The 26,185-nt window shown below is 49.0% G+C and overlaps 1 protein-coding gene across 4 annotated transcripts in view; it reads left to right on the forward strand.

Moving 5' to 3' along the window:
- The window catches only part of LOC115190951 (protein FAM91A1), a 114,820-nt gene that overhangs the window by 76,964 nt on the left and 11,671 nt on the right, over positions 1 to 26,185 (forward strand). For all 4 annotated transcript variants that reach the window (XM_029748993.1, XM_029748995.1, XM_029748994.1 and 1 more), the window contains 7 exons: positions 3,568 to 3,697; positions 6,499 to 6,647; positions 8,416 to 8,550; positions 10,239 to 10,352; positions 10,672 to 10,744; positions 10,976 to 11,122; positions 21,969 to 22,067. In XM_029748993.1, the coding sequence (XP_029604853.1) occupies positions 3,568 to 3,697; positions 6,499 to 6,647; positions 8,416 to 8,550; positions 10,239 to 10,352; positions 10,672 to 10,744; positions 10,976 to 11,122; positions 21,969 to 22,067 (847 nt within the window). The remainder of the gene's footprint in view (positions 1 to 3,567; positions 3,698 to 6,498; positions 6,648 to 8,415; positions 8,551 to 10,238; positions 10,353 to 10,671; positions 10,745 to 10,975; positions 11,123 to 21,968; positions 22,068 to 26,185) is intronic.

Here is a 26,185-nt window from a genome sequence, read left to right on the forward strand (position 1 = left end):
GAGAGCCCAGGTTCTAACCTCTCTCTGTCTCCCCCCTCCCTCAGGTAGAGAGCCCAGGTTCTAACCTCTCTGTCTCTCTCCCCCCTCCCTCAGGTAGAGAGCCCAGGTTCTAACCTCTCTCTGTCTCTCCCCTCCCTCAGGTAGAGAGCCCAGGTTCTAACCTCTCTCTGTCTCTCCCCTCCCTCAGGTAGAGAGCCCAGGTTCTAACCTCTCTGTCTCCCCCCTCCCTCAGGTAGAGAGCCCAGGTTCTAACCTCTCTCTCTCTCCCCTCCCTCAGGTAGAGAGCCCAGGTTCTAACCTCTCTCTCTGTCTCCCCCCTCCCTCAGGTAGAGAGCCCAGGTTCTAACCTCTCTCTCTCCCCCCTCCCTCAGGTAGAGAGCCCAGGTTCTAACCTCTCTCTCTCCCCCCTCCCTCAGGTAGAGAGCCCAGGTTCTAACCTCTCTCTCCGTCTCTCCCCTCCCTCAGGTAGAGAGCCCAGGTTCTAACCTCTCTCTCTCTCCCCTCCCTCAGGTAGAGAGCCCAGGTTCTAACCTCTCTCTCTCCCCCCTCCCTCAGGTAGAGAGCCCAGGTTCTAACCTCTCTCTCTCCCCCCTCCCTCAGGTAGAGAGCCCAGGTTCTAACCTCTCTCTCTGTCTCTCCCCTCCCTCAGGTAGAGAGCCCAGGTTCTAACCTCTCTCTCTCCCCCCTCCCTCAGGTAGAGAGCCCAGGTTCTAACCTCTCTCCGTCTCTCCCCTCCCTCAGGTAGAGAGCCCAGGTTCTAACCTCTCTCTGTCTCCCCCCTCCCTCAGGTAGAGAGCCCAGGTTCTAACCTCTCTCCCCTCTCCCTCAGGGAGAGAGCCCAGGTTCTAACCTCTCTCTCTCTCTCCCCCCTCCCTCAGGTAGAGAGCCCAGGTTCTAACCTCTCTCCCCCCTCCCTCAGGTAGAGAGCCCAGGTTCTAACCTCTCTCTCCCCCCCCCCTCCCTCAGGTAGAGAGCCCAGGTTCTAACCTCTCTGTCTCCCCCCTCCCTCAGGTAGAGAGCCCAGGTTCTAACCTCTCTGTCTCTCCCCTCCCTCAGGTAGAGAGCCCAGGTTCTAACCTCTCTCTCTCTCCCCCCTCCCTCAGGTAGAGAGCCCAGGTTCTAACCTCTCTCTCTCCCCCCTCGGGTAGAGAGCCCAGGTTCTAACCTCTCTCTGTCTCCCCTCCCTCAGGTAGAGAGCCCAGGTTCTAACCTCTCTCTGTCTCCCCTCCCTCAGGTAGAGAGCCCAGGTTCTAACCTCTCTCTGTCTCCCCCCTCCCTCAGGTAGAGAGCCCAGGTTCTAACCTCTCTCTCTGTCTCCCCCCTCCCTCAGGTAGAGAGCCCAGGTTCTAACCTCTCTCTCTCCCCCCTCCCTCAGGTAGAGAGCCCAGGTTCTAACCTCTCTCTCTCCCCCCTCCCTCAGGTAGAGAGCCCAGGTTCTAACCTCTCTCTCCGTCTCTCCCCTCCCTCAGGTAGAGAGCCCAGGTTCTAACCTCTCTCTCTCTCCCCTCCCTCAGGTAGAGAGCCCAGGTTCTAACCTCTCTCTCTCCCCCCCTCCCTCAGGTAGAGAGCCCAGGTTCTAACCTCTCTCTCTCCCCCCTCCCTCAGGTAGAGAGCCCAGGTTCTAACCTCTCTCTCTGTCTCTCCCCTCCCTCAGGTAGAGAGCCCAGGTTCTAACCTCTCTCTCTGTCTCTCCCCTCCCTCAGGTAGAGAGCCCAGGTTCTAACCTCTCTCCGTCTCTCCCCTCCCTCAGGTAGAGAGCCCAGGTTCTAACCTCTCTCTGTCTCCCCCCTCCCTCAGGTAGAGAGCCCAGGTTCTAACCTCTCTCCCCCCTACCTCAGGGAGAGAGCCCAGGTTCTAACCTCTCTCTCTCTCTCCCCCCTCCCTCAGGTAGAGAGCCCAGGTTCTAACCTCTCTCCCCCCTCCCTCAGGTAGAGAGCCCAGGTTCTAACCTCTCTCTCCCCCCCCCTCCCTCAGGTAGAGAGCCCAGGTTCTAACCTCTCTGTCTCCCCCCTCCCTCAGGTAGAGAGCCCAGGTTCTAACCTCTCTGTCTCTCCCCTCCCTCAGGTAGAGAGCCCAGGTTCTAACCTCTCTCTCTCTCCCCCCTCCCTCAGGTAGAGAGCCCAGGTTCTAACCTCTCTCTCTCCCCCCTCAGGTAGGGAGCCCAGGTTCTAACCTCTCTCTGTCTCCCCTCCCTCAGGTAGAGAGCCCAGGTTCTAACCTCTCTCTGTCTCCCCTCCCTCAGGTAGAGAGCCCAGGTTCTAACCTCTCTCTGTCTCCCCCCTCCCTCAGGTAGAGAGCCCAGGTTCTAACCTCTCTCTGTCTCCCCTCCCTCAGGTAGAGAGCCCAGGTTCTAACCTCTCTCTGTCTCTCTCTCTCTCTGTCTCCCCCCTCCCTCAGGTAGAGAGCCCAGGTTCTAACCTCTCTCTCTCTCTCCCCTCCCTCAGGTAGAGAGCCCAGGTTCTAACCTCTCTCTCTCTCTCTCTGTCTCCCCCCTCCCTCAGGTAGAGAGCCCAGGTTCTAACCTCTCTCTCTCTCTCCCCTCCCTCAGGTAGAGAGCCCAGGTTCTAACCTCTCTGTCTCTCCCCCCTCCCTCAGGTAGAGAGCCCAGGTTCTAACCTCTCTCTCTCTCCCCCCTCCCTCAGGTAGAGAGCCCAGGTTCTAACCTCTCTCTCTCCCCCCTCCCTCAGGTAGAGAGCCCAGGTTCTAACCTCTCTCTCTCTCCCCCCTCAGGTAGAGAGCCCAGGTTCTAACCTCTCTCTCTCCCCCCTCCCTCAGGTAGAGAGCCCAGGTTCTAACCTCTCTCTCTCCCCCCTCCCTCAGGTAGAGAGCCCAGGTTCTAACCTCTCTGTCTCTCCCCCCTCCCTCAGGTAGAGAGCCCAGGTTCTAACCTCTCTCTCTCTCCCCCCTCCCTCAGGTAGAGAGCCCAGGTTCTAACCTCTCTCTCTCTCCCCCCTCCCTCAGGTAGAGAGCCCAGGTTCTAACCTCTCTCCCCCCTCCCTCAGGTAGAGAGCCCAGGTTCTAACCTCTCTCTCTCTCCCCCCTCCCTCAGGTAGAGAGCCCAGGTTCTAACCTCTCTCTCTGTCTCCCCCCTCCCTCAGGTAGAGAGCCCAGGTTCTAACCTCTCTCTCTCTCTCTCTCTCTCTCCCCTCCCTCAGGTAGAGAGCCCAGGTTCTAACCTCTCTCTCTGTCTCTCCCCTCCCTCAGGTAGAGAGCCCAGGTTCTAACCTCTCTCTCTCTCTCCCCTCCCTCAGGTAGAGAGCCCAGGTTCTAACCTCTCTCTGTCTCTCTCCCCCCTCCCTCAGGTAGAGAGCCCAGGTTCTAACCTCTCTCTCTCTCTCTCTGTCTCTCCCCTCCCTCAGGTAGAGAGCCCAGGTTCTAACCTCTCTCTCTCTCTCCCCCCTCCCTCAGGTAGAGAGCCCAGGTTCTAACCTCTCTCTGTCTCCCCCCTCCCTCAGGTAGAGATGTTACTGACCCCTCTCTCTCTCTCCATCAGGTAGAGAGCACGGCGGAGGGCGAGGCCCAGAGGTATTTTGACCACGCTCTGATCCCTCTCTCTCTCTCCATCAGGTAGAGAGCACAGCGGAGGGCGAGGCCCAGAGGTATTTTGACCACGCTCTGACCCTCAGGAACACCATCCTGTTTCTCCGCTACAACAAGGAACTGACCACCGACCAGGGCCCTGACCTGCCTAACAACGGTAACTAACAACACAACTTACAGCCTCTTCCTTTAGTTAGGAAGAAAGAATTCATATTATTATTAAAAGTAGTTGGAATTAAAAATGAAAGTTGTAGTTAAAAGTTGTGAGATATTGATATTCAGTGTGTAAAGTAGTTGGTAGCTTTAACATCCTGTCTAAGTAGTTAGTAGCTTTAACATCCTGTCTAAGTAGTTAGTAGCTTTAACATCCTGTCTAAGTAGTTAGTAGCTTTAACATCCTGTCTAAGTAGTTGGTAGCTTTAACATCCTGTCTAAGTAGTTGGTAGCTTTAACATCCTGTCTAAGTAGTTAGTAGCTTTAACATCCTGTCTAAGTAGTTAGTAGCTTTAACATCCTGTCTAAGTAGTTAGTAGCTTTAACATCCTGTCTAAGTAGTTGGTTTCTTTAACATCCTGTCTAAGTAGTTAGTAGCTTTAACATCCTGTCTAAGTAGTTGGTAGCTTTAACATCCTGTCTAAGTAGTTGGTAGCTTTAACATCCTGTCTAAGTAGTTAGTAGCTTTAACATCCTGTCTAAGTAGTTGGTAGCTTTAACATCCTGTCTAAGTAGTTGGTAGCTTTAACATCCTGTCTAAGTAGTTAGTAGCTTTAACATCCTGTCTAAGTAGTTAGTAGCTTTAACATCCTGTCTGTAAGTAGCCGCGTCGGTGGCACTGTGTTATCCTCAAAGCGTGCAAAGAAGTTGTTTAGCTTGTCCGGGCCAAGACGTCGGTGTTGTGGCTGGTTTTCCTTTTGTAATCCGTGATTGTCTGTAGACCCTGCCACATACGCCTCGTGTCTGAGCCATTGAATTGCGACTCCCCTTTGTCTTTATGCTGACGTTTTGCCTGTTTGATTGCCTTACGGAGGGAATAACTACACTGTTTCAGCCATATTCCCAGTCACCTTGCCATGGTTAAATGCGGTGGTTCGTGCTTTCAGTTTTGCGTGAGTACTGCCTTCTATCCACTGTTTCCGATTAGGGTAGGTTTTAATAGTCACAGTGGGTACAAAATCTATACACTTCCTGATAAACTCAGTCACCGTATCAGTATATTGGTCAATATTATTCTCTGAAGCTACCCGGAACATATCCCAGTCCGCGTGATCAAAACAATCTTGAACCGTGGATTCCAATTGATCAGACCAGCGTTGAATAGCCCTTAGCACAGGTCCTTCCTGTTTGAGTTTCTGCCCATAGGAAGGGAGGAGCAAAATGGAGTCGTGGTCAGATTTGCCAAAAGGAGGGCAGGGGAGGGCCTTGTAGGCATCCCGGAAGTTGGAGTAGCAGTGGTCCAGTGTTTTAGCAGTGTGAGTACTACAGTCGATATGTTGATAGAAATTCGGGATCCTTTTCCAAAAATGTGCTTTGTTTAAATCCCTAGCTACAATATATAGCCTCAGGATATGTGGTTTCCAGTTTGCATAAAGTCCAGTGTAGTTCCTTGAGGGCCGTCGTGGTATCGGCTTGAGGAGGGAATATACACAGCCGTGACTATACCAGAAGAAAATTATCTTGGGAGATAATAAGGCCGGCATTTGATTGTGAGGTATTTTAGGCCGGGTGAACAAAATGGCATGAGTTCCTGTATGTTATCACAATTACACCATGAGTTGTTAATTATGAAACATACACCCCCGCCATTCTTCTTCCCGGAGAGTTCTTTATTCCTGTCAGCGCAATGAACTGAGAACCCAACTGGTTGGACCGACTCAGACAGTATATCCCGAGAGAGCCATGTTTCTGTGAAACAGAGTGTGTTACAATCCCTGATGTCTCCCTGGAAAGAAACCCTGAGCTTGTCAACTTTATTATCCAGAGACTGAACATTAGCGAGTAATATCCTCGGAAGCGATGGGTGTTGCGCGTGCCTCCGAAGTCGTACATGAAGACCACTCCGAGTACCTCTCCTCCGCCGCCGTTGTTTTGGGTTGGCTTCAGTTCAATTGCCCCGGGGGGTACGAACAAAGGACCCGCTCCGGGAAAGTCGTATTCCTGGTCATAATGCTTTTAATGCTGGTGATTTACCACAGCTCTGATATCCAATAGTTCTTTCCGGGTGTATGTAATAAATAAATAAATAATAATAAATAAACCAAATATTTTCTGGGCTAACAATGTAAGAAATAATACATAAAAAAACTAAATACTGCAGTTATCTAAGAGCTAGAAGCGAGGCAGCCCTTTTCTGTTGGCACCATTTTGTGTAATACAGTGAACGTCCCACACCTTAATGTGATGTTATATGTTGACAATTATTAGAACATAGTCTAGTTCTTTTTGCTGTTCGTTACTCATCTTGTTGGCCGACGAAAAGTTAATGTGGACAGTTCTTCTAACATATTCAATATGCGCCTCGGAAGACGATAAGCTTGACGTGCTCCGTTGCCTCCCCGATGTGTCGGCCTTCGCTAGTAGGCTGTTAGAAGGACCCGATCATTTGACGGGCGATTGGCTAATAAGAATTGAGAAATCTGAGAGAGCCGTATGAGGGAGGTGCTTCGGCGCAGGGCGATTGGCTAATAAGAATTGAGAAATCTGAGAGAGCCGTATGAGGGAGGTGCTTCGGCGCAGGGCGATTGGCTAATAAGAAGTGAGATATCTGAGAGAGCCGTATGAGGGAGGTGCTTCGGCGCAGGGCGATTGTCCACCGGGAGAAGGGAATTACATTTTTATATTCAGCCCAAGGGACAATGGCCACTTTGGCCGCAAGGCATGGATTGTTTTTAGGAGGCATTACGACCATGGCCATCGATGCTGCCGAATCTGATTGATCCATGTGTAATTGATCCCACCCAGGCCTCCCCCTGGACATGCTCCGCTGTGAGAGTCTGCTGGGTCTAGACCAGGCCACCTGCAGCCGTGTCCTCAACAAGAACTACAAACTACTGGTCTCCATGGCACCGCTCAGCAACGAGATACGGCCTATCAGCAGCTGCACACCTCAGGTACACACTGGTCCCCCTTCACAGCCCCTCCTCTCACCACCCCATCTGTCTCTGACTAGAGCCTGTTGAGAGTGTGTATGTAATGTGTGTGTGTGTGTGTGTTTGCACAACTCACCATGCTCTAAGACTGCTCCAGACCCCACAACAAGTGGAAACTTGAAAGCAACTGGAAAGCTATTTGTCCTGGACAGACTCCAGTCTTCGTCTCCAGGCTGGGGTCTGACTGACAGGGAGAACAGAGAACTATACAACTAGATATATTTAGTTGGATCCTCATTAGCTCATTCTGAAGCAGCAGCTACTTGTCCTGGGGTCCACACAAAACACAACACATAACAAGTAACAAAACACTAAGAGACAAGTACAGTCACATACATTTTAAATACAACAATATACAAACAATACAACAACAAAAAATAATATGTTTGTGTGTGTGTGTGTGTGTGTGTCCTATACAATTATACAACTACAGGCTGACTTGTGTTGTCTGCCTCTCTCCCTAGCCCTGTAGTCTGGGTTGGATCAATCTCAGTGCACGCGCACAGAGAAAAACAGGCTAACTTGTTTTTCTGTTCATTCATGGTGTTGTGTTACCAAGCCTCTCTCTGACTAACAGGACATGTCAGGAGGGTGGATCATCCGCAGCCAGGAGGGTCGATCAGCCGCGGTCAGGGGGTGGATCAGCACTGGTCAGGAGGGTGGATCAGCACCAGTCAGGAGGGTGGATCAGCCGCAGTCAGGAGGGTGGATCAGCACCAGTCAGGAGGGTGGATCAGCCGCGGTCAGGAGGGTGGATCAGCCGCGGTCAGGAGGGTGGATCAGCCGCAGTCAGGAGGGTGGATCAGCCGCGGTCAGGAGGGTGGCTCAGCCGCGGTCAGGAGGGTGGATCAGCCATGGTCAGGAGGGTGGATCAGCCATGGTCAGGAGGGTGGATCAGCCGCGGTCAGGAGGGTGGATCAGCCGCGGTCAGGAGGGTGGATCAGCCATGGTCAGGAGGGTGGATCAGCCGCAGTCAGGAGGGTGGATCAGCCGCCGTCAGGAGGGTGGATCAGCCGCGGTCAGGAGGGTGGATCAGCACCAGTCAGGAGGGGGGAATCAGCCGCAGTCAGGGGGTGGATCAGCACCAGTCGGGGTGGATCAGCACCAGTCAGGAGGGTGGATCAGCCGCGGTCAGGAGGGTGGATCAGCCGCGGTCAGGAGGGTGGATCAGCCGCAGTCAGGAGGGTGGATCAGCCGCGGTCAGGAGGGTGGCTCAGCCGCGGTCAGGAGGGTGGATCAGCCATGGTCAGGAGGGTGGATCAGCCGCGGTCAGGAGGGTGGATCAGCCGCGGTCAGGAGGGTGGATCAGCCGCGGTCAGGAGGGTGGATCAGCCGCAGTCAGGAGGGTGGATCAGCCGTCGTCAGGAGGGTGGTTCAGCCGCGGTCAGGAGGGTGGATCAGCCGCAGTCAGGAGGGGGGGATCAGCCGCAGTCAGGGGGTGGATCAGCACCAGTCGGGGTGGATCAGCACCAGTCAGGAGGGGGGATCAGCTGCGGTCAGGGGAGTGGATCAGGCTGTTTTCTATCAGGATTTAAAAATTCTTGTAAATTCAATAAACTTTGTTGGTTGATGGATTGAATTGAACACTGAGTTGACCCCATCCTTGGCTGGGATCCAGCTAATCAGACTGATGGAATGGTACATAAAGTAGTATGTGCTTTTGTCTGTCCCCATTCAAATCAACCATACATTCATTAATAAATAAATGTTATTGTTGTTCCCCCTGCAGCACATTGGGCCAGCCATCCCAGAGGTGAGCTCCATCTGGTTCAAGCTCTACCTGTACCATGTGACCGGCCAGGGTCCTCCCTCCCTGCTGCTGTCCAAGGGCTCCAGGCTCCGGAAACTACCGGACATCTTCCAGGTCAGTCTGTAGAAACTACCGGACATCTTCCAGGTCAGTCTGTAGAAACTACCGGACATCTTCCAGGTCAGTTTGTAGAAACTACCGGACATCTTCCAGGTCAGTCTGTAGAAACTACCGGACATCTTCCAGGTCAGTCTGTAGAAACTACCGGACATCTTCCAGGTCAGTCTGTAGAAACTACCGGACATCTTCCAGGTCAGTCTGTAGAAACTACCGGACATCTTCCAGGTCAGTTTGTAGAAACTACCGGACATCTTCCAGGTCAGTCTATAGAAACTACCGGACATCTTCCAGGTCAGTCTGTAGAAACTACCGGACGTCTTCCAGGTCAGTCTGTAGAAACTACCGGACATCTTCCAGGTCAGTCTGTAGAAACTACCGGACGTCTTCCAGGTCAGTCTGTAGAAACTACCGGACATCTTCCAGGTCAGTCTGTAGAAACTACCGGACATCTTCCAGGTCAGTCTATAGAAACTACCGGACATCTTCCAGGTCAGTCTGTAGAAACTACCGGACATCTTCCAGGTCAGTCTGTAGAAACTACCGGACGTCTTCCAGGTCAGTCTGTAGAAACTACCGGACGTCTTCCAGGTCAGTCTGTAGAAACTACCGGACGTCTTCCAGGTCAGTCTATAGAAACTACCGGACATCTTCCAGGTCAGTCTATAGAAACTACCGGACATCTTCCAGGTCAGTCTATAGAAACTACCGGACATCTTCCAGGTCAGTCTGTAGAAACTACCGGACATCTTCCAGGTCAGTTTGTAGAAACTACCGGACATCTTCCAGGTCAGTTTGTAGAAACTACCGGACATCTTCCAGGTCAGTCTGTAGAAACTACCAGACGTCTTCCAGGTCAGTCTGTAGAAACTACCGGACGTCTTCCAGGTCAGTCTGTAGAAACTACCGGACGTCTTCCAGGTCAGTTTGTAGAAACTACCGGACGTCTTCCAGGTCAGTCTGTAGAAACTACCGGACGTCTTCCAGGTCAGTCTGTAGAAACTACCGGACGTCTTCCAGGTCAGTCTATAGAAACTACCGGACGTCTTCCAGGTCAGTCTATAGAAACTACCGGACATCTTCCAGGTCAGTCTGTAGAAACTACCGGACATCTTCCAGGTCAGTCTGTAGAAACTACCGGACATCTTCCAGGTCAGTCTGTAGAAACTACCGGACATCTTCCAGGTCAGTCTGTAGAAAACTACCGGACATCTTCCAGGTCAGTCTGTAGAAACTACCGGACATCTTCCAGGTCAGTCTGTAGAAACTACCGGACATCTTCCAGGTCAGTCTGTAGAAACTACCGGACATCTTCCAGGTCAGTCTGTAGAAACTACCGGACATCTTCCAGGTCAGTCTGTAAAAACTACCGGACATCTTCCAGGTCAGTCTATAGAAACTACCGGACGTCTTCCAGGTCAGTTTTAACTGTCCAATATTCTGTGGACTGGTATCACAGACAGACATTAATCTTTGTCTTGGACTAAAAATATAATTCAATGGAGGACTTCCGTCTTAGTCTAGGACTTGGCTTTATCTGGGAAACCGCTGGTCCTTGCTGTTTAGCCTTCGAGCTACTACCTGTCATCAGAAAGACAAACTCCAGTAAACCAATTATTGCATCAAAATACAGTTTCTCTGGTTGTGAGGATCCCTGTTGATGAATTATGTTGTATGGGTTCCAGGTCTATGACAGGTTGCTGATCACTTCCTGGGGTCACGACCCAGGTGTGGTACCTTCGTCTAACGTGCTGGCCATGCTCAATGACGCCCTCACACACTCCGCTGTACTCATACAGGTAAGAGACACACACACACACACATACACACACACACACACACACACACACACACGAGTGGCGCAGCTGTATAAGGCACTGCATCTCAGTGCTAGAGGCGTCACTACAGACACCCTGGTTCGATTCCAGGCTGTATCACAACCGGCCGTGATCGGGAGTCCCATAGGGCGGCCCAGCGTTGTCCGGGTTTGGTAGGTGTAGGCAGTGATTGTAAATAAACATTTGTTCTTCACTGACTTGCCTAGTTAAATAAAGGTTAAATAAATAAAAAAATATATAATTTAAACACACTCTAACGTAAGTCTCTCTGGGTCCACAGGGCCATGGGCTGCAGGGTCATGGAGAGACCGTTCACGTCCCCTTCCCGTTTGACCAGGAGGATCTCAAAGGAGGTAACTGGTTCTTTAGCTGCTGTATTTGATGCGCTGTTATCTATCTGAGCCTGCAGAACTGACGATAGTTTCAGATAATCAAGTCAGAGACCTGTTGCTTTCTCGAGCCCTCTCTTCTTTTGAATTTGGTTGACTACAAGAAGTGACACGTTAGAAGTATCACATGTAAGAGTTGATATACAAATCTTTCTGCGTAAACCTAATTTAACCCTTTCTGCCTCCTCCTCCCAGAGTTCTCCTCCTCCAACATGTGTGTCCACAAGGCCCTGCTGCTGCTGAGGGAGAAGGTGGATCTGGAGCACCAGTGTGGCTACATCACCATGCTCAACCCCAACAACAGGCACCGCAGGAGGGCCAGCGAGAGCTCCGACGGCAGGGGTGAGTGGAGTAGAGGACCGGGGTGGGGGTAGGATCAGACGACAGGGGTGGGTAGCAGGATAGCGGGGCGAGGTGGGTAGTGGTGCAGGGGGGGAGTAGGTCTGATGGCAGGTGGGTAACAGTGACAGGGTAGTGTGGACAGGAGGAATGTTACTGTCTCTTTTCAGTGACATTTACCAAGGTGTTGATGCACTAACTATCTGCTAAGCAGCACCTGGCCAGGAAAAACTCAGGTGGATGGGAAAGACTCCTGGCCCTGAAGAAGCAGGAGACCCAGAACTAATGAGGAGGGCAGTCTGGTTGGTATCCTGGGTTCTGCTCCCTAAGCTGGAGACCCATAACTAATGAGGAGGGCAGTCTGGTTGGTATCCTGGGTTCTGCTCCCTGAGCTGGAGACCCAGAACTAATGAGGAGGGCAGTCTGGTTGGTATCCTGGGTTCTGCTCCCTGAGCTGGAGACCCAGAACTAATGAGGAGGGCAGTCTGGTTGGGGTTCTGCTCCCTGAGCTGGAGACCCAGAACTAATGAGGAGGGCAGTCTGGTTGGTATCCTGGGTTCTGCTCCCTGAGCTGGAGACCCAGAACTAATGAGGAGGGCAGTCTGGTTGGTATCCTGGGTTCTGCTCCCTGAGCTGGAGACCCAGAACTAATGAGGAGGGCAGTCTGGTTGGTATCCTGGGTTCTGCTCCCTGAGCTGGAGACCCAGAACTAATGAGGGGGGCAGTCTGGTTGGTATCCTGGGTTCTGCTCCCTGAGCTGGAGACCCAGAACTAATGAGGAGGGCAGTCTGGTTGGGGTTCTGCTCCCTGAGCTGGAGACCCAGAACTAATGAGGAGGGCAGTCTGGTTGGTATTCTGGGTTCTGCTCCCTGAGCTGGAGACCCAGAACTAATGAGGAGGGCAGTCTGGTTGGTATCCTGGGTTCTGCTCCCTGAGCTGGAGACCCAGAACTAATGAGGAGGGCAGTCTGGTTGGTATCCTGGGTTCTGCTCCCTGAGCTGGAGACCCAGAACTAATGAGGAGGGCAGTCTGGTTGGTATCCTGGGTTCTGCTCCCTGAGCTGGAGACCCAGAACTAATGAGGAGGGCAGTCTGGTTGGTATCCTGGGTTCTGCTCCAGCCAACTCTGTCTGCAGCCAACATGGAGCTTCTTGGACAAAGCAGAGACAGAATGACAACAAAGCTACAAATGGACAACCTTCCTCTGGCTCACTGGCACGTTTCAAATGGCACTCTATTCCCTATATAGTGCACTTCCCTGTTCCCTATATAGTGCACTACTTTAGACCAGGAGTTCTACTAAGCTATATGGAATTATTTTAAGAATGTCAAACCCAGGATCATTTAGCCATTTTATTAAGAATTTTAAGAGCCCTCGAAGTATAACAAAAAATATTTTATGAAAAATTGAATTTTGTCTATTAGCCCATACAAATGCATTGGATAACAGATATTATGGGCACTGAACTATCTTAATATATACTTCCCTTCATTTTTTAAACTGGTACCGGGGGACCTTCAGATGAGTCTTGTGATTCTTGCGGGCATCCTACCGCAAAACGTTTAACGTGTTCGTGCAAGTCTCACCTTTCCACATTAGTGTGCTGCCCACACTGATGGGACGCTACAGACAGAAGTTGGCAGATCAGCTGTGTAGACTTCCGACGAGTCCCAGGACACTTGTGGGGGTCATAGAGCAAAATAGAGAACACCGTCGTGTTAGCGAGAGTCTCATCTTTCCATAGAGGGGCCAAACCGTTCGTTCGCTACAGACGTTTTAGTGAGAAGACCGATTTTCGGGATGTCTCATGGTCTGACAAACACCACTCTAGCTCTGCCACCTTTCACCAGAAGTGCGACATTGGCGTATGCGGCGCATCCAATGCAAAAAAACAGCCATCGGTCTGGTTTAATGGTGTTGAGGTACCAGTGAGGTAACGACAGCCATCAGTCTGGTTTAATGGTGTTGAGGTACCAGTGAGGTAACGATAGCCATCAGTCTGGTTTAATGGTGTTGAGGTACCAGTGAGGTAACGATAGCCATCAGTCTGGTTTAATGGTGTTAAGGTACCAGTGAGGTAACGATAGCCATCAGTCTGGTTTAATGGTGTTAAGGTACCAGTGAGGTAACGATAGCCATCAGTCTGGTTTAATGGTGTTAAGGTACCAGTGAGGTAACGACAGCCATCAGTCTGGTTTAATGGTGTTAAGGTACCAGTGAGGTAACGATAGCCATCAGTCTGGTTTAATGGTGTTAAGGTACCAGTGAGGTAACGACAGCCATCAGTCTGGTTTAATGGTGTGAAGGTACCAGTGAGGTAACGACAGCCATCAGTCTGGTTTAATGGTGTTAAGGTACCAGTGAGGTAACGATAGCCATCAGTCTGGTTTAATGGTGTTAAGGTACCAGTGAGGTAACGATAGCCATCAGTCTGGTTTAATTGCAGCGTTCCTGTTGCTAATTGTTTTTCTCATCATCATGATGATCTTTGCTAATAGACATGTCACCACAGCCTCCTTCCTCTTACCTACAAAAGATTGCGTTAAATATGTATGTAACGTTTGTCGTCGTGAGACGAGGAAGCGGACCAAAACGCAGCTGGGAGCGAATACATGTTTATTTAACACACTAGAATTAAACATGTACACAAAATCAAGGAAAAACTGCCAATACGTTACGTGCTCAAATAACGAGACAACAACCCACCAACATCGTGGGGGAAAAGGAACTTAAATGTGATTCCCAATCAGACTTCACAAGCGACAGCTGTCTGATTGGGAAATCACCCCCGAGCCCAACATAGAAATAAAACACAAAGAAAGGCTATAACCAAAACATAGAAAATAAAGCATAGAAATGCCACACCCTGACCAAAATAGCAGAGTTCACCTGGTCAGGGCGTGACAATGTATTATAAAATTGTAAAGGGATGAGTTAACAATTGTGTGATTTGCCAATTTTAATTTGACTGTCTGAATAGGTTATATAAGAGGGGCATGTGTGTACCGGTAGGACGCATGGGGTGTCAGTAGCTCCGTTTTGGACCGACAAACTGTGGTTCTATGTAGAAACCAGACCAACATATCCCCAAGCAGCTGGGAGAGTGTGAGCGATCAGTTATGTACAACAGCGAACCAACCAATCAGTTAGTAAAGTGGTGCGGCGACACAAATCTAACAAGCCATGACTTCCCTCAGCGGAAAAGACAAGGAACAACTTGGAGATGCAAGCGAGAGTAATGAACAGTTAAATACTATCAAGGAAAACATAGCTAAAATGCTCTCAATGCACACCAAACAAACAAACTGTTATTATAGAAGTAGATTCATTAAAAAGAAGGTAGAAGCTATTGTGTCAGACGCACAAACAAGGCATGTGCATGAATGAACAAGACAACAAAATGTACCTTTTGAAAACAAAGCTGCAAACTTTAGAAGATGAATTGGACCAACCAGCAAGAATGAGACGAAACATGAGAATATTGTCCTTACCGGATGACGAGCAAAAAGTAGATCTTTCCAGCTACGTTGTCAAACTAATGTCAGAGGAACTTGACGTGGGTATATCACCAGAAGATCTGAAACGATGCCATCGGATCGGGGTGAAACAGAGGAACGCTAAATACCCACGCATGGTAATCTTCAAACTGTGGAACTATCAGATCAAAATAAACATGAAGGCACAGGGTAGAAAGGAGATCAAAATCCACGGCCGGTCCATTCTATTCATCCAGGACCTGTCTGCTAAACTGAGAGAGGGACACAAAGAATACATTCCAATCAGACATTCACTGGTGGAAAAAGGAATTAAGTCTCAACTCCGCTTCCCGGCAGTGCTGTGGGTATGGAAGGTAACGCACATGATGTAATTCATAAGTGTCGATGAAGCTCTAATCAAGCTACAAGAAACCTTTCCTGTTGAAGGAGAACCCCCTGATTTGAGAAGAGGATGAAGTAGTAAATCTTCCCTGTTGAAGGAGGAGAACCCCATGCTCTGAGAAGAGGATGAAGTAGGAAACAATGATGTGCGCACTACAGTCTTGGCCAAAGGTTTTGAGAATGACACAAATATTAATTTTCACAGTCTGCTGCCTCAGTTTGTATGATGGCAATTTGCATATACTCCAGAATGTTATGAAGAGTGTTCAGATGAATTGCAATGAATTGCAAAGTCCCTCTTTGCCATGCAAATGAACTGAATCCCCCAAAAAAACATTTCCACTGCATTTCAGCCCTGCCACAAAAGGACCAGCTTTTTGTGTGGGAGTGTATATGAATGGGAGTGTGAGGGAAGAGTGAAGGATGGTGAATATGTGTAGTAGGGTGGGAGAGAATGGGTGTGTGGATGCGTAGGGTATATGATGGGCGGGAATGGATGAGAAAGTCGATGGATGGATGGAAGTGTGTCTGAGAGGTAGGGAGGGTAGGAAAACATGGGAGGTTGGGACAAGCTTGGCTCCAGTGGGTGAGGGTGGGCAAGGTTGGGACAGGCTTGGCTCTGTTGGGCAAGGATGGGAGGTTGGGACAAGATTGGCTCTAGTGGGTACGGGTGGGCAAGGATGGGAGGTAGGGACAAGCTTGGCTCCAGTGGGCAAGGATGGGAGGTTGGGACAAGCTTGGCTGGGGTGGGTAAGGGTGGGAGGTTGGGACAAGCTTGGCTGGGGTGGGTACGGGTGGACAAGGGTGGGAGGTTGGGACAAGCTTGGCTGGGGTGGGCAGGGATGGGAGGTTGGGACAAGCTTGGCTCCGGTGGGTACGGGTGGACAAGGATGGGAGGTTGGGACAAGCTTGGCTGGGGTGGGCAAGGATGGGAGGTTGGGACAAGCTTGTCTCCAGTGGGTAAGGGTGGACAAGGATGGGAGGTAGGGACAAGCTTGGCTGGGGTGGGGTTAAGGGGGAGAAAACTGTGAGGGGAGGTGGAGAGGGATGGGTTTGGCTTGGGAGAGAGAATGAAGGATTTAAAGCTGCAATATGTAACTTTTTGGGTGACCCGACAAAATTCACATAGAAATGTTGAGTTATAGATCTGTCATTCTCATGGAAAGCGAGTTTAAGAAGCGGTATACTTGTTTTATGTGCTCAATTTCTATGCTTCCCGTTTAGATTTTGTGTTTTTTTTACTGTAGGTTTTGTACACCAGCTTCAAACAGCTGACAATACAAATACATTGTTTACGGTCATGATATTTCATAGCGGTTTAGATGGTACAATGATTCTCTACACAATGACAGCTTGTCTTGTCGCACAAACTGAAATTAGGCGAACTATTCGAATTTTAACAACCAGGAAATTGAGGAGCGATTTCTGCATTTTGCACCTTTTAATTGTATTTATTTTTGTGACTTGCAAACCTGCTGTAAAATGAATCAGAGTTGTGGCCAGATTAGGAGAGGATGACGAGTCATTATAGTTTGTCATTATACTGTAGCTAAGATTTAATGGTGGTTATTGGTGAGAGGGGCTCTATCCAAAGGATTGGGCAGGGTGACGTCTGACCTCCCTATCCAACAGGGATGACCCGGTATAGATACCCATTTTCAATGCTGTAGTTGATGCGTCCATGTCTTGGCCCTCCGCCCTGGACTTCCTCCATTATGGTCTACACCTCAGGATCGTACTGCTGAGTTGAAGCTATGTCAGACCAGTCCACGGGGAGTGAGCATTTGTGACTGCTGGATGCTTGGTTGATGTAGACCGTGGCTTGCTTCTGTATCCCAACCAGGGTGCGGGAGAGCTCATCCGGAACAGTGTTGCACTGTCCTTTTCTGTCGGTGATATGGAAGTCATACTCCTGTAGTCTGATCATCCATTTTACCAGTCTTGAATTGGATGGTTGAACACCCAGACCAGGGCTTAGTGTTCAGTAATGACCTCGAACGTCCTCCCTTCAAGGGAAGACAGCCACTTTTCCATCGCCCAAATTACCTGCAAGGCACTCTCGCTCAGAGACAGAGTAATTCTTCTCAGCATAGTTCAGCAGTCTTGATCCAGAGGCGTTAACTCACTCACCGCCATTAATCTCTTGTGTCAAAACAGCACCAAGTCCGATGTCACTGGAATCTGTTCGTACTTTAAAGGCCAGGTAGAAGTCTAGGGGGAGAGGAGCACTGGTGCTTAACCCAAACCCTAACCCTCCTTCAAGTCCTCAAGCCTTCTGGCATTCTGATGCCCAGGACACATCATTCTTCTTCAGAGTATTGAGGGGAGCAGAGTGGTCTGCGTAGTGAGGGATGAAACAATGATACCATCCTGTCATACCTACAAACGTCTCCACGTCCTTGACTGACTGAGGTGTTGGAAAATACTGGACAGCCTCAACCTTTTTTTTACCTGTGTCACGATGCCCTCAGTGGACACCACATGGCCTAAGAAGGAAATGCTCCTCTGGTTACACTTCTTCAGGTTCACCGTGAGCTTTGTGCAACCTGCTGAACACAGCTGTCAGGTTTTCCAGGTGTTGTTGCTTTGAGCAGGAGTACACCACAATGTCATCAATGTACACAAAGCAACACTCCCCCTTCACATTTTCAAGGGCTATTCCCATGAGCCTTTGGAACGATGTTCCAGCATTTTTCAAACCGAAGTGAAGAATGAGAAACTCCAATAAGGCCCCTGGAGTAATAAATGGTGTCTTCAGGACGCTGGCAGGGTCCATGCCACTGGACAGTATCCACTCTTGAGGTTGATAGTGCTGAACACTGTTGTAAGGACTCCAGTATTTCCTCAATTTGAGGCATGGGGTAGTCGTCAAGAGGGGTCTTCGCATTGAAGACTCTGTAATCAACGCAAAACCTTGTTCCTCCATCCTTTTTCTTCACAAGCGCCACAGTTGAGGCCCAGGGGGATGTAGATCGTCTGACCTTGCCGTCGCTCAACGTGTCTTTGACCTGTCCGTCTATGAGCTCCTGCTTTGGCAAACATACTCGGGAAGCCTTCTTCTTTATGGTGACCTCATCAGTTGTTATGATGCAGGAGTAGTGCATCCAACAGAATATGTGCAAATAGTGGACCACTCATGCAACATGCTGTCAAGCTGCGACTTGTGTCCGCCCTACTAACCAGCTGCTGTATTAGGGTTGGAGGAGACATTGGTCTCCTTCTCTGGATCCCCTAAGAGAGCCTTAGCTGCACTACCCGATGGTGTTGGCATGGCCACATACAGTGCCTTCGGATAGTATTCAGACCCCTTCCCTTTTTCCGCGTTTTGTCACGTTACAGCCTTATTCTAAAATTGATTAAATAAAATAAAACAGCATATCTACACACAATACCCCATAATGACAAAGCAAAAACAGGTTCTCTGGTCTGATGAAACCATGATTGAACTCTTTGGCCTGAATGCCAAGCGTCACTTCTGGAGGAAACCTGGCACCATCCCTACGGTGAAGCATGGTGGTGGCAACATCATGCTGTGGGGATGTTTTTCAGCGGCAGAGACTAAGAGACTAGTCAGGATCGAGGGAAAGATGAACGGAGCAAAGTACAGAGAGATCCTTGATGAAAACCTGCTCCAGAGCGCTCAGGACCTCAGACTGGAGCAAAGGTTCACCTTCCAACAGGACAACGACCCTAAGCACACAGCCAAGACAATGTAGTAGTGGCTTCGGGACAAGTCTCTGAATATCCTTGAGTGGCCCAGCCAGAGCCCGGACTTGAACCCATTCGAACATCTCTGGAGAGACCTGAAAATAGCTGTGCAGCAACGCTCCCCATCCAACCTGACAGGGCTTGAGAGGATCTGCAGAGAAGAACAGGAGAAACTCTGCAAATACAGCTGTGCCAAGCTTGTAGTGTCATACCCAAGAAGACTCGAGGCTGTAATCACTGCCAAAGTTGCTTCAACAAAGTCCTGAGTAAAGGGTCTGAATACTTATGTAAATGTGATATTCATATATTTTTTTTATACATTTGTAAACAATATTTTTTTTAAAGCGTTTTTGCTTTGTCATTATGGGGTAAACAATGGTAACATCCATTTTAGAGTAAGGCTGTAATGTAAAAATCAAGGGGTCTGAATACTTTCCGAATGCGCTGTACATATGCATGGTCTGTGGGCTGCTGGCTGGTTATTCCTGCTGGTAGAAAGGGAAGAAGGAAAGTCTTGTGGCTAATGATAGAACATAACATGAGTTGTTGAGGTCAAGACTGAGGCCAGTCATCGACAGAAAGTCAAGCCCAACAATAACTAGAAAGACCAGGTGATCATCCCTCATGACATGGACATTGCTGTCCATGGAGAGAACAGTCCATCTCTGCATGGCTTGGCAATTCGCTAACACAAAAGAACAGTCAAGGCCTGGTTTCAACTCTTTGGGCTGTCTTACCTGTCTCCACAACGATTCCTGTACAAGGGACTACGTACATCCGATATCAAGGAGAGCATGGCAATGGAATGACCTCAACAGAAATGGAAGCGTGATTGGATTGGAGAGCGCAGTCCCTTCATTGGCAGGATGAACAATGCTAATGTTCCCTGGAGCCTTTCTTCCTCCCTCCTAAATGAGGGAAAGAGGGAGGAATATACTTCTGCTGCTCAGTCTTATTAGCTGGGGACCAGTATGTCTTGGAGGCCTGCAAGTCCCTTTCTATGAAAGTTCTCACTCTGACCAGCTCATCCACTGTATGTAATGTTCTTCTAAGATGGCATGCCAACCTTGGGTTGCAATTTCTGAGGATGTGTTGGAGTATGGTCTTCCCTGGTACTTCAGATTGCCACCACAGACAGACAGCTCTGAGTTGAAAAGTGAAATCCCTGAAGCTTTCCTGAGGGCCTTGCTTCCTCTCTCGAATACGCTTCTCAGCTTAAGCTTCATTGTCTTCATAAAGGAATGATTTAATGAAGACAGACTTGAACTGCTTCCAACTCCTCACATGTTTGCGCTCTGCCTTCCACCTTGGCAGTCTCTGTCAACATGGAATTCACCCCTAGCATCAGCAATAAACTTCTCAATGTAACAGATGGGGGTCTAACTCACTGTCCTGGTCTCCAAAACATGGAAATTCAAGGTTGGCAAGAGGTTTGAAGTTGTAGACCGCCCTTTTTTAAAACTCAAATCCAGCGATGTACTATGGTAAAAAAAGGACAGGTTTTTCCCAGGAAGCCTGGCAACTTTCAGCTTTTCTTCCCACCTGGTGTCTCTACGTTTCAGACAGTCCTCCATGGATTGACCAAGATCCTTGATAGAAGTCTCTAAATCCTCCTTAAGTCTGGACAAAGCCTTGTCAAATTGGTAGCGTAACTTTTTTTTGGCATTTGCATCAAGTGTCTTGATGTCTGTGACAGCTGAAGCCATTGAGTCATTGTTACATGGCAGCCATTTTGATTTTCAGATCATCATCAGTGATGGCCTTACAGGCCTCAAGGTCATTCTCCACACAAGTCGTTCTTGTCGCTAGGTCGTCATAGCAATCATACAAGGCTGCCATTAAAGCCAGGGTGTCTTCCCCCTTTTGGGATAGGAGGATCACTTCCTTCTGTCTCTGTGGTTGAACTAGCCTCAGCTGGGCCTGAACTGGCCACTTCTTTATTGACAGACGCTTTTTACCCGTGTTCAAGTTCTCGGTTGGGGCTACCCCTTGAATTCGCTACATTGTCAGAGCTGCTTTCTATATTAGAAGCATGTTCTTCAAGATGGTGTGCTCAGACTGTCAGTGGCATCTCTGACTGGATCCCTACGAGGCATGTATTTCATGATGGCATACAGATGGCATACAAAATCAAACCAACCCCCCCAACACAAATGAAAAGCTCAACGTTAGACAGCCGACCAAGTCTCTAGCCTTCAAAAAGAAAAGTCAATACTCAGTTCAGTTCTGAATCCAAGGAAGAAGTCCAAACAATCCAAATTTATAAAATATGGGTCTTATCCAAAGGAAATATGGATAGGTCTTATCCAAAGGGAATATGGATAGGTCTTATCCAAGGGAAATATGGATAGGTCTTATCCAAAGGAAATATGGATAGGTCTTATCCAAGGGAAATATGGATAGGTCTTATCCAAGGGAAATATGGATAGGTCTTATCCAAAGGAAATATGGATAGGTTTTATCCAAGGGAAATATGGATAGGTCTTATCCAAGGGAAATATGGATAGGTCTTATCCAAAGGAAATATGGATAGGTCTTATCCAAGGAAAATATGGATAGGTCTTATCCAAAGGAAATATGGATAGGTCTTATCCAAAGGGAAATATGGATAGGTCTTATCCAAAGGAAATATGGATAGGTCTTATCCAAAGGAAATATGGATAGGTCTTATCCAAGGGAAATATGGATAGGTCTTATCCAAGGGAAATATGGATAGGTCTTATCCAAGGGAAATATGGATAGGTCTTATCCAAAGGAAATCCATGAAGCCAAAGACCCCAAAAAGAATCAACAGGCCGTTGAAATAGCCTTCCAAAACGTTGTTCTTTCCTGGTGTCAGACACAGGAAGGTAAACCTCTTCTTAGTAACTCAAGTCTCACCTGTCCAGTATCAAAGAAAACTAGGCTTTCCAACTAACAAACATTTTATTTTCCCACCTCTCTCCTGTCAAAACGCCCCTCCTCGGACACACCCGCTTCCTATTGCCACTCAAACCAGGAAGTGACAATGGGTGTGTTTAGGGACTGCCCAGGGCGTTGGATCATTGTTAATACACACGGGAAACTGTTGAGCGTGAAAAACCCAGCAGCACTACTACCATAACTCGTTCAAAGACACTTAAATATAGTGGATTTAACAGGTGACATCAATAAGGGATCGTAGCCTTCACCTGGATTCACCTGGTCTGTCCATGTCATGAAAGACCAGGTGTTCCTAATGTTTTGTAGACTCAGTGTATAATGATTTGTTATTGTCTATACAGGAGACAGTCATCTGGGTGGTGGATTGGAGGCCAACAGCAGCACGGAGTCCTTTGAGCTGGTCACAGAGGACAACAATGGAGGAAAGCAAACAGCGGAAGGTATAGTACAGCCTGCTCAAACTAGGATCTGAAATAGCACCCTATTTAGCACCCTATTGTCTATGTAGTGCACTACTTTTGGAGAAGGTGAAGGTAAGCAAGAAGCAGAAGGGACATTACAATAGGGGTGTTTCTCAAAATGCGTGCTACGGTTCTCCGAGCACGCAAAGTGGAGCACAGGAGGGTCGGAGTGTATTAAACGGACGCGTACTCCGTTAGTACATATTTTTAAGCATCAATGAAAAGCTTCAACGGAAAGTATGAACAGAAATATGACGTAACCGCGTAAAAAAACGATGCAAAATGTATTGAAACCAATGGTCACCATTATTTCAGCTGAAGCTAGAAAAAAATCAAGTCCAACTAAAGAATTCGATTTTGCCCTTTCACATCACGTATGTTGCCTGTCTACAATATTTTATCCTGATACGTTAATAAATACAGGCTGTGTTAATTTTGTTATGTTTATCTGCCTACAATACCCACAGTAATGTGCGTAAATCGCAATCCCACAGTAAGTCAATAGGGCTAACTGGCTAGCTACTACTGTTAGCCATCTAGATAGCCACAAAGAATTTCCAGCTAGCTACCCACGAATAATTGACATCTACCTTCATTAACATTAGTGTTAAGTCATTTTTGCCTGTTAAACTATCTAGTTAGCTACATTATTACGATTCACATATATCTAGCTGATAGTTATGAAGTAAAACGGTTGCTTTGTGTTTATCTTTTTGCGTCTTTATTGTTGCCATTGTCCTGGCTGGAAGAAGGGTCAGTGAATGGGGAGGTGCAGCGGGAGGTAATACAGTAGGGGGAGTGCTGCTCAGCGTGAGGTAATACAGTAGGGGGAGTGCTGCTCAGCGTGAGGTAATACAGTAGGGGGAGTGCTGCTCAGCGTGAGGTAATACAGTAGGGGGAGTGCTGCTCAGCGTGAGGTAATACAGTAGGGGGAGTGCTGCTCAGCGTGAGGTAATACAGTAGGGGGAGTGCTGCTCAGCGTGAGGTAATACAGTAGGGGGAGTGCTGCTCAGCGTGAGGTAATACAGTAGGGGGGAGTGCTGCTCAGCGTGAGGTAATACAGTAGGGGAGTGCTGCTCAGCGTGAGGTAATACAGTAGGGGGAGTGCTGCTCAGCGTGAGGTAATACAGTAGGGGGAGTGCTGCTCAGCGTGAGGTAATACAGTAGGGGGAGTGCTGCTCGGCATGAGGTAATACAGTAGGGGGGAGTGCTGCTCGGCGTGAGGTAATACAGTAGGGGGGAGTGCTGCTCAGCGTGAGGTAATACAGTAGGGGGAGTGCTGCTCGGCGTGAGGTAATACAGTAGGGGGAGTGCTGCTCAGCGTGAGGTAATACAGTAGGGGGAGTGCTGCTCAGCGTGAGGTAATACAGTAGGGGGGAGTGCTGCTCAGCGTGAGGTAATACAGTAGAGGGAGTGCTGCTCAGCGTGAGGTAATACAGTAAGGGGAGTGCTGCTCAGCGTGAGGTAATACAGTAGGGGGAGTGCTGCTCAGCGTGAGGTAATACAGTAGAGGGAGTGCTGCTCAGCGTGAGGTAATACAGTAGAGGGAGTGCTGCTCAGCGTGAGGTAATACAGTAGAGGGAGTGCTGCTCAGCGTGAGGTAATACAGTAGAGGGAGTGCTGCTCAGCGTGAGGTAATACAGTAGGGGGAGTGCTGCTCAGCGTGAGGTAATACAGTAGGGGGAGTGCTGCTCAGCGTGAGGTAATACAGTAGGGGGAGTGCTGCTCAGCGTGAGGTAATACAGTAGGGGGAGTGCTGCTCAGCGTGAGGTAATACAGTAGAGGGAGTGCTGCTCAGCGTGAGGTAATACAGTAGGGGGAGTGCTGCTCAGCGTGAGGTAATGCAGTAGGGGGAGTGCTGCTCAGCGTGAGGTAATACAGTAGGGGGAGTGCTGCTCAGCGTGAGGTAATACAGTAGGGGGAGTGCTGCTCAGCGTGAGGTAATACAGTAGGGGGAGTGCTGCTCAGCGTGAGGTAATACAGTAGGGGGAGTGCTGCTCAGCGTGAGGTAATGCAGTAGGGGGAGTGCTGCTCAGCGTGAGGTAATACAGTAGGGGGAGGTGCTGCTCAGCGTGAGGTAATACAGTAGAGGGAGTGCTGCTCAGCGTGAGGTAATACAGTAGGGGGAGTGCTGCTCAGCGTAAGGTAATACAGTAGGGGGAGTGCTGCTCAGCGTGAGGTAATACAGTAGGGGAGTACTGCTCAGCGTGAGGTAATACAGTAGGGGGAGTGCTGCTCAGCGTGAGGTAATACAGTAGGGGGAGTGCTGCTCAGCGTGAGGTAATACAGTAGGGGGAGTACTGCTCAGCGTGAGGTAATACAGTAGGGGGAGTGCTGCTCAGCGTGAGGTAGTACAGTAGGGGGAGTGCTGCTCAGCGTGAGGTAATACAGTAGGGGGAGTGCTGCTCAGCGTGAGGTAATACAGTAAGGGGAGTGCTGCTCAGCGTGAGGTAATACAGTAGGGGGAGTGCTGCTCAGCGTGAGGCAATGCAGTAGGGGGAGTGCTGCTCAGCGTGAGGTAATACAGTAGGGGGAGTGCTGCTCAGCGTGAGGTAATACAGTAGGGGGAGTGCTGCTCAGCGTGAGGTAATACAGTAGGGGGAGTGCTGCTCAGCGTGAGGTAATGCAGTAGGGGGAGTGCTGCTCAGCGTGAGGTAATGCAGTAGGGGGAGTGCTGCTCAGCGTGAGGTAATACAGTAGGGGGAGTGCTGCTCAGCGTGAGGTAATACAGTAGGGGGAGTGCTGCTCAGCGTGAGGTAATACAGTACGGGGAGTGCTGCTCAGCGTGAGGTAATACAGTAGGGGGAGTACTGCTCAGCGTGAGGTAATACAGTAGGGGGAGTGCTGCTCAGCGTGAGGTAATACAGTAGGGGGAGTACTGCTCAGCGTGAGGTAATACAGTAGAGGGAGAATGCACTCAGAGCATGAGAGAGTGGAGCACGGTAGTATGCATACTGAGAAACACCTTAAATCTATGTTCCAACGTTCATACTGCTAGCATACCACTATGAATGCAGGTCTAATACTTGGCAGTATTCCAAATGACACTACATATTCCCTACATAGGACACTACCTTTGAACAGGGCCCGTAGAGGCCTATTCACAAGTGTATGGAATAGGGTGCCATCTGAGATTCAGCCATTGCCTCACTCTGAGTAATATGGTAGTGTGAATACCCTATTCTGAGTAGTGTGATAGTGTGGATACCCCATTCTGAGTAGTGTGATAGTGATAGTGTGGATACCCCATTCTGAGTAGTATGATAGTGTGGATACCCCATTCTGAGTAGTGTGATAGTGTGGATACCCCATTCTGAGTAGTGTGATAGTGATAGTGTTGATACCCCATTCTGAGTAGTGTGATAGTGTGGATACCCCATTCTGAGTAGTGTGATAGTGTGGATACCCCATTCTGAGTAGTATGATAGTGTGGATACCCCATTCTGAGTAGTGTGATAGTGTGGATACCCCATTCTGAGTAGTGTGATAGTGTGGATACCCCATTCTGAGTAGTGTGATAGTGTGGATACCCCATTCTGAGTAGTGTGATAGTGTGGATACCCCATTCTGAGTAGTGTGATAGTGTGGATACCCCATTCTGAGTAGTGTGATAGTGATAGTGTGGATACCCCATTCTGAGTAGTGTGATAGTGATAGTGTGGATACCCCATTCTGAGTAGTGTGATAGTGTTGATACCCCATTCTGAGTAGTATGATAGTGATGATACCCCATTCTGAGTAGTATGATAGTGTGGATACCCCATTCTGAGTAGTATGATAGTGATAGTGTGGATACCCCATTCTGAGTAGTGTGATAGTGTGGATACCCCATTCTGAGTAGTGTGATAGTGATAGTGTGGATACCCCATTCTGAGTAGTGTGATAGTGATAGTGTGGATACCCTATTCTGAGTAGTGTGATAGTGGTAGTGTGGATACCCCATTCTGAGTAGTGTGATAGTGTTGATACCCCATTCTGAGTAGTGTGATAGTGTGGATACCCCATTCTGAGTAGTGTGATAGCGTGGATACCCCATTCTGAGTAGTATGATAGTGTGGATACCCCATTCTTAGTATGATAGTGATGGTGTTGATACC

This window comes from Salmo trutta, unplaced genomic scaffold (genome assembly GCF_901001165.1).
Source record: "Salmo trutta unplaced genomic scaffold, fSalTru1.1, whole genome shotgun sequence".
Lineage (NCBI taxonomy): Eukaryota > Metazoa > Chordata > Actinopteri > Salmoniformes > Salmonidae > Salmo > Salmo trutta.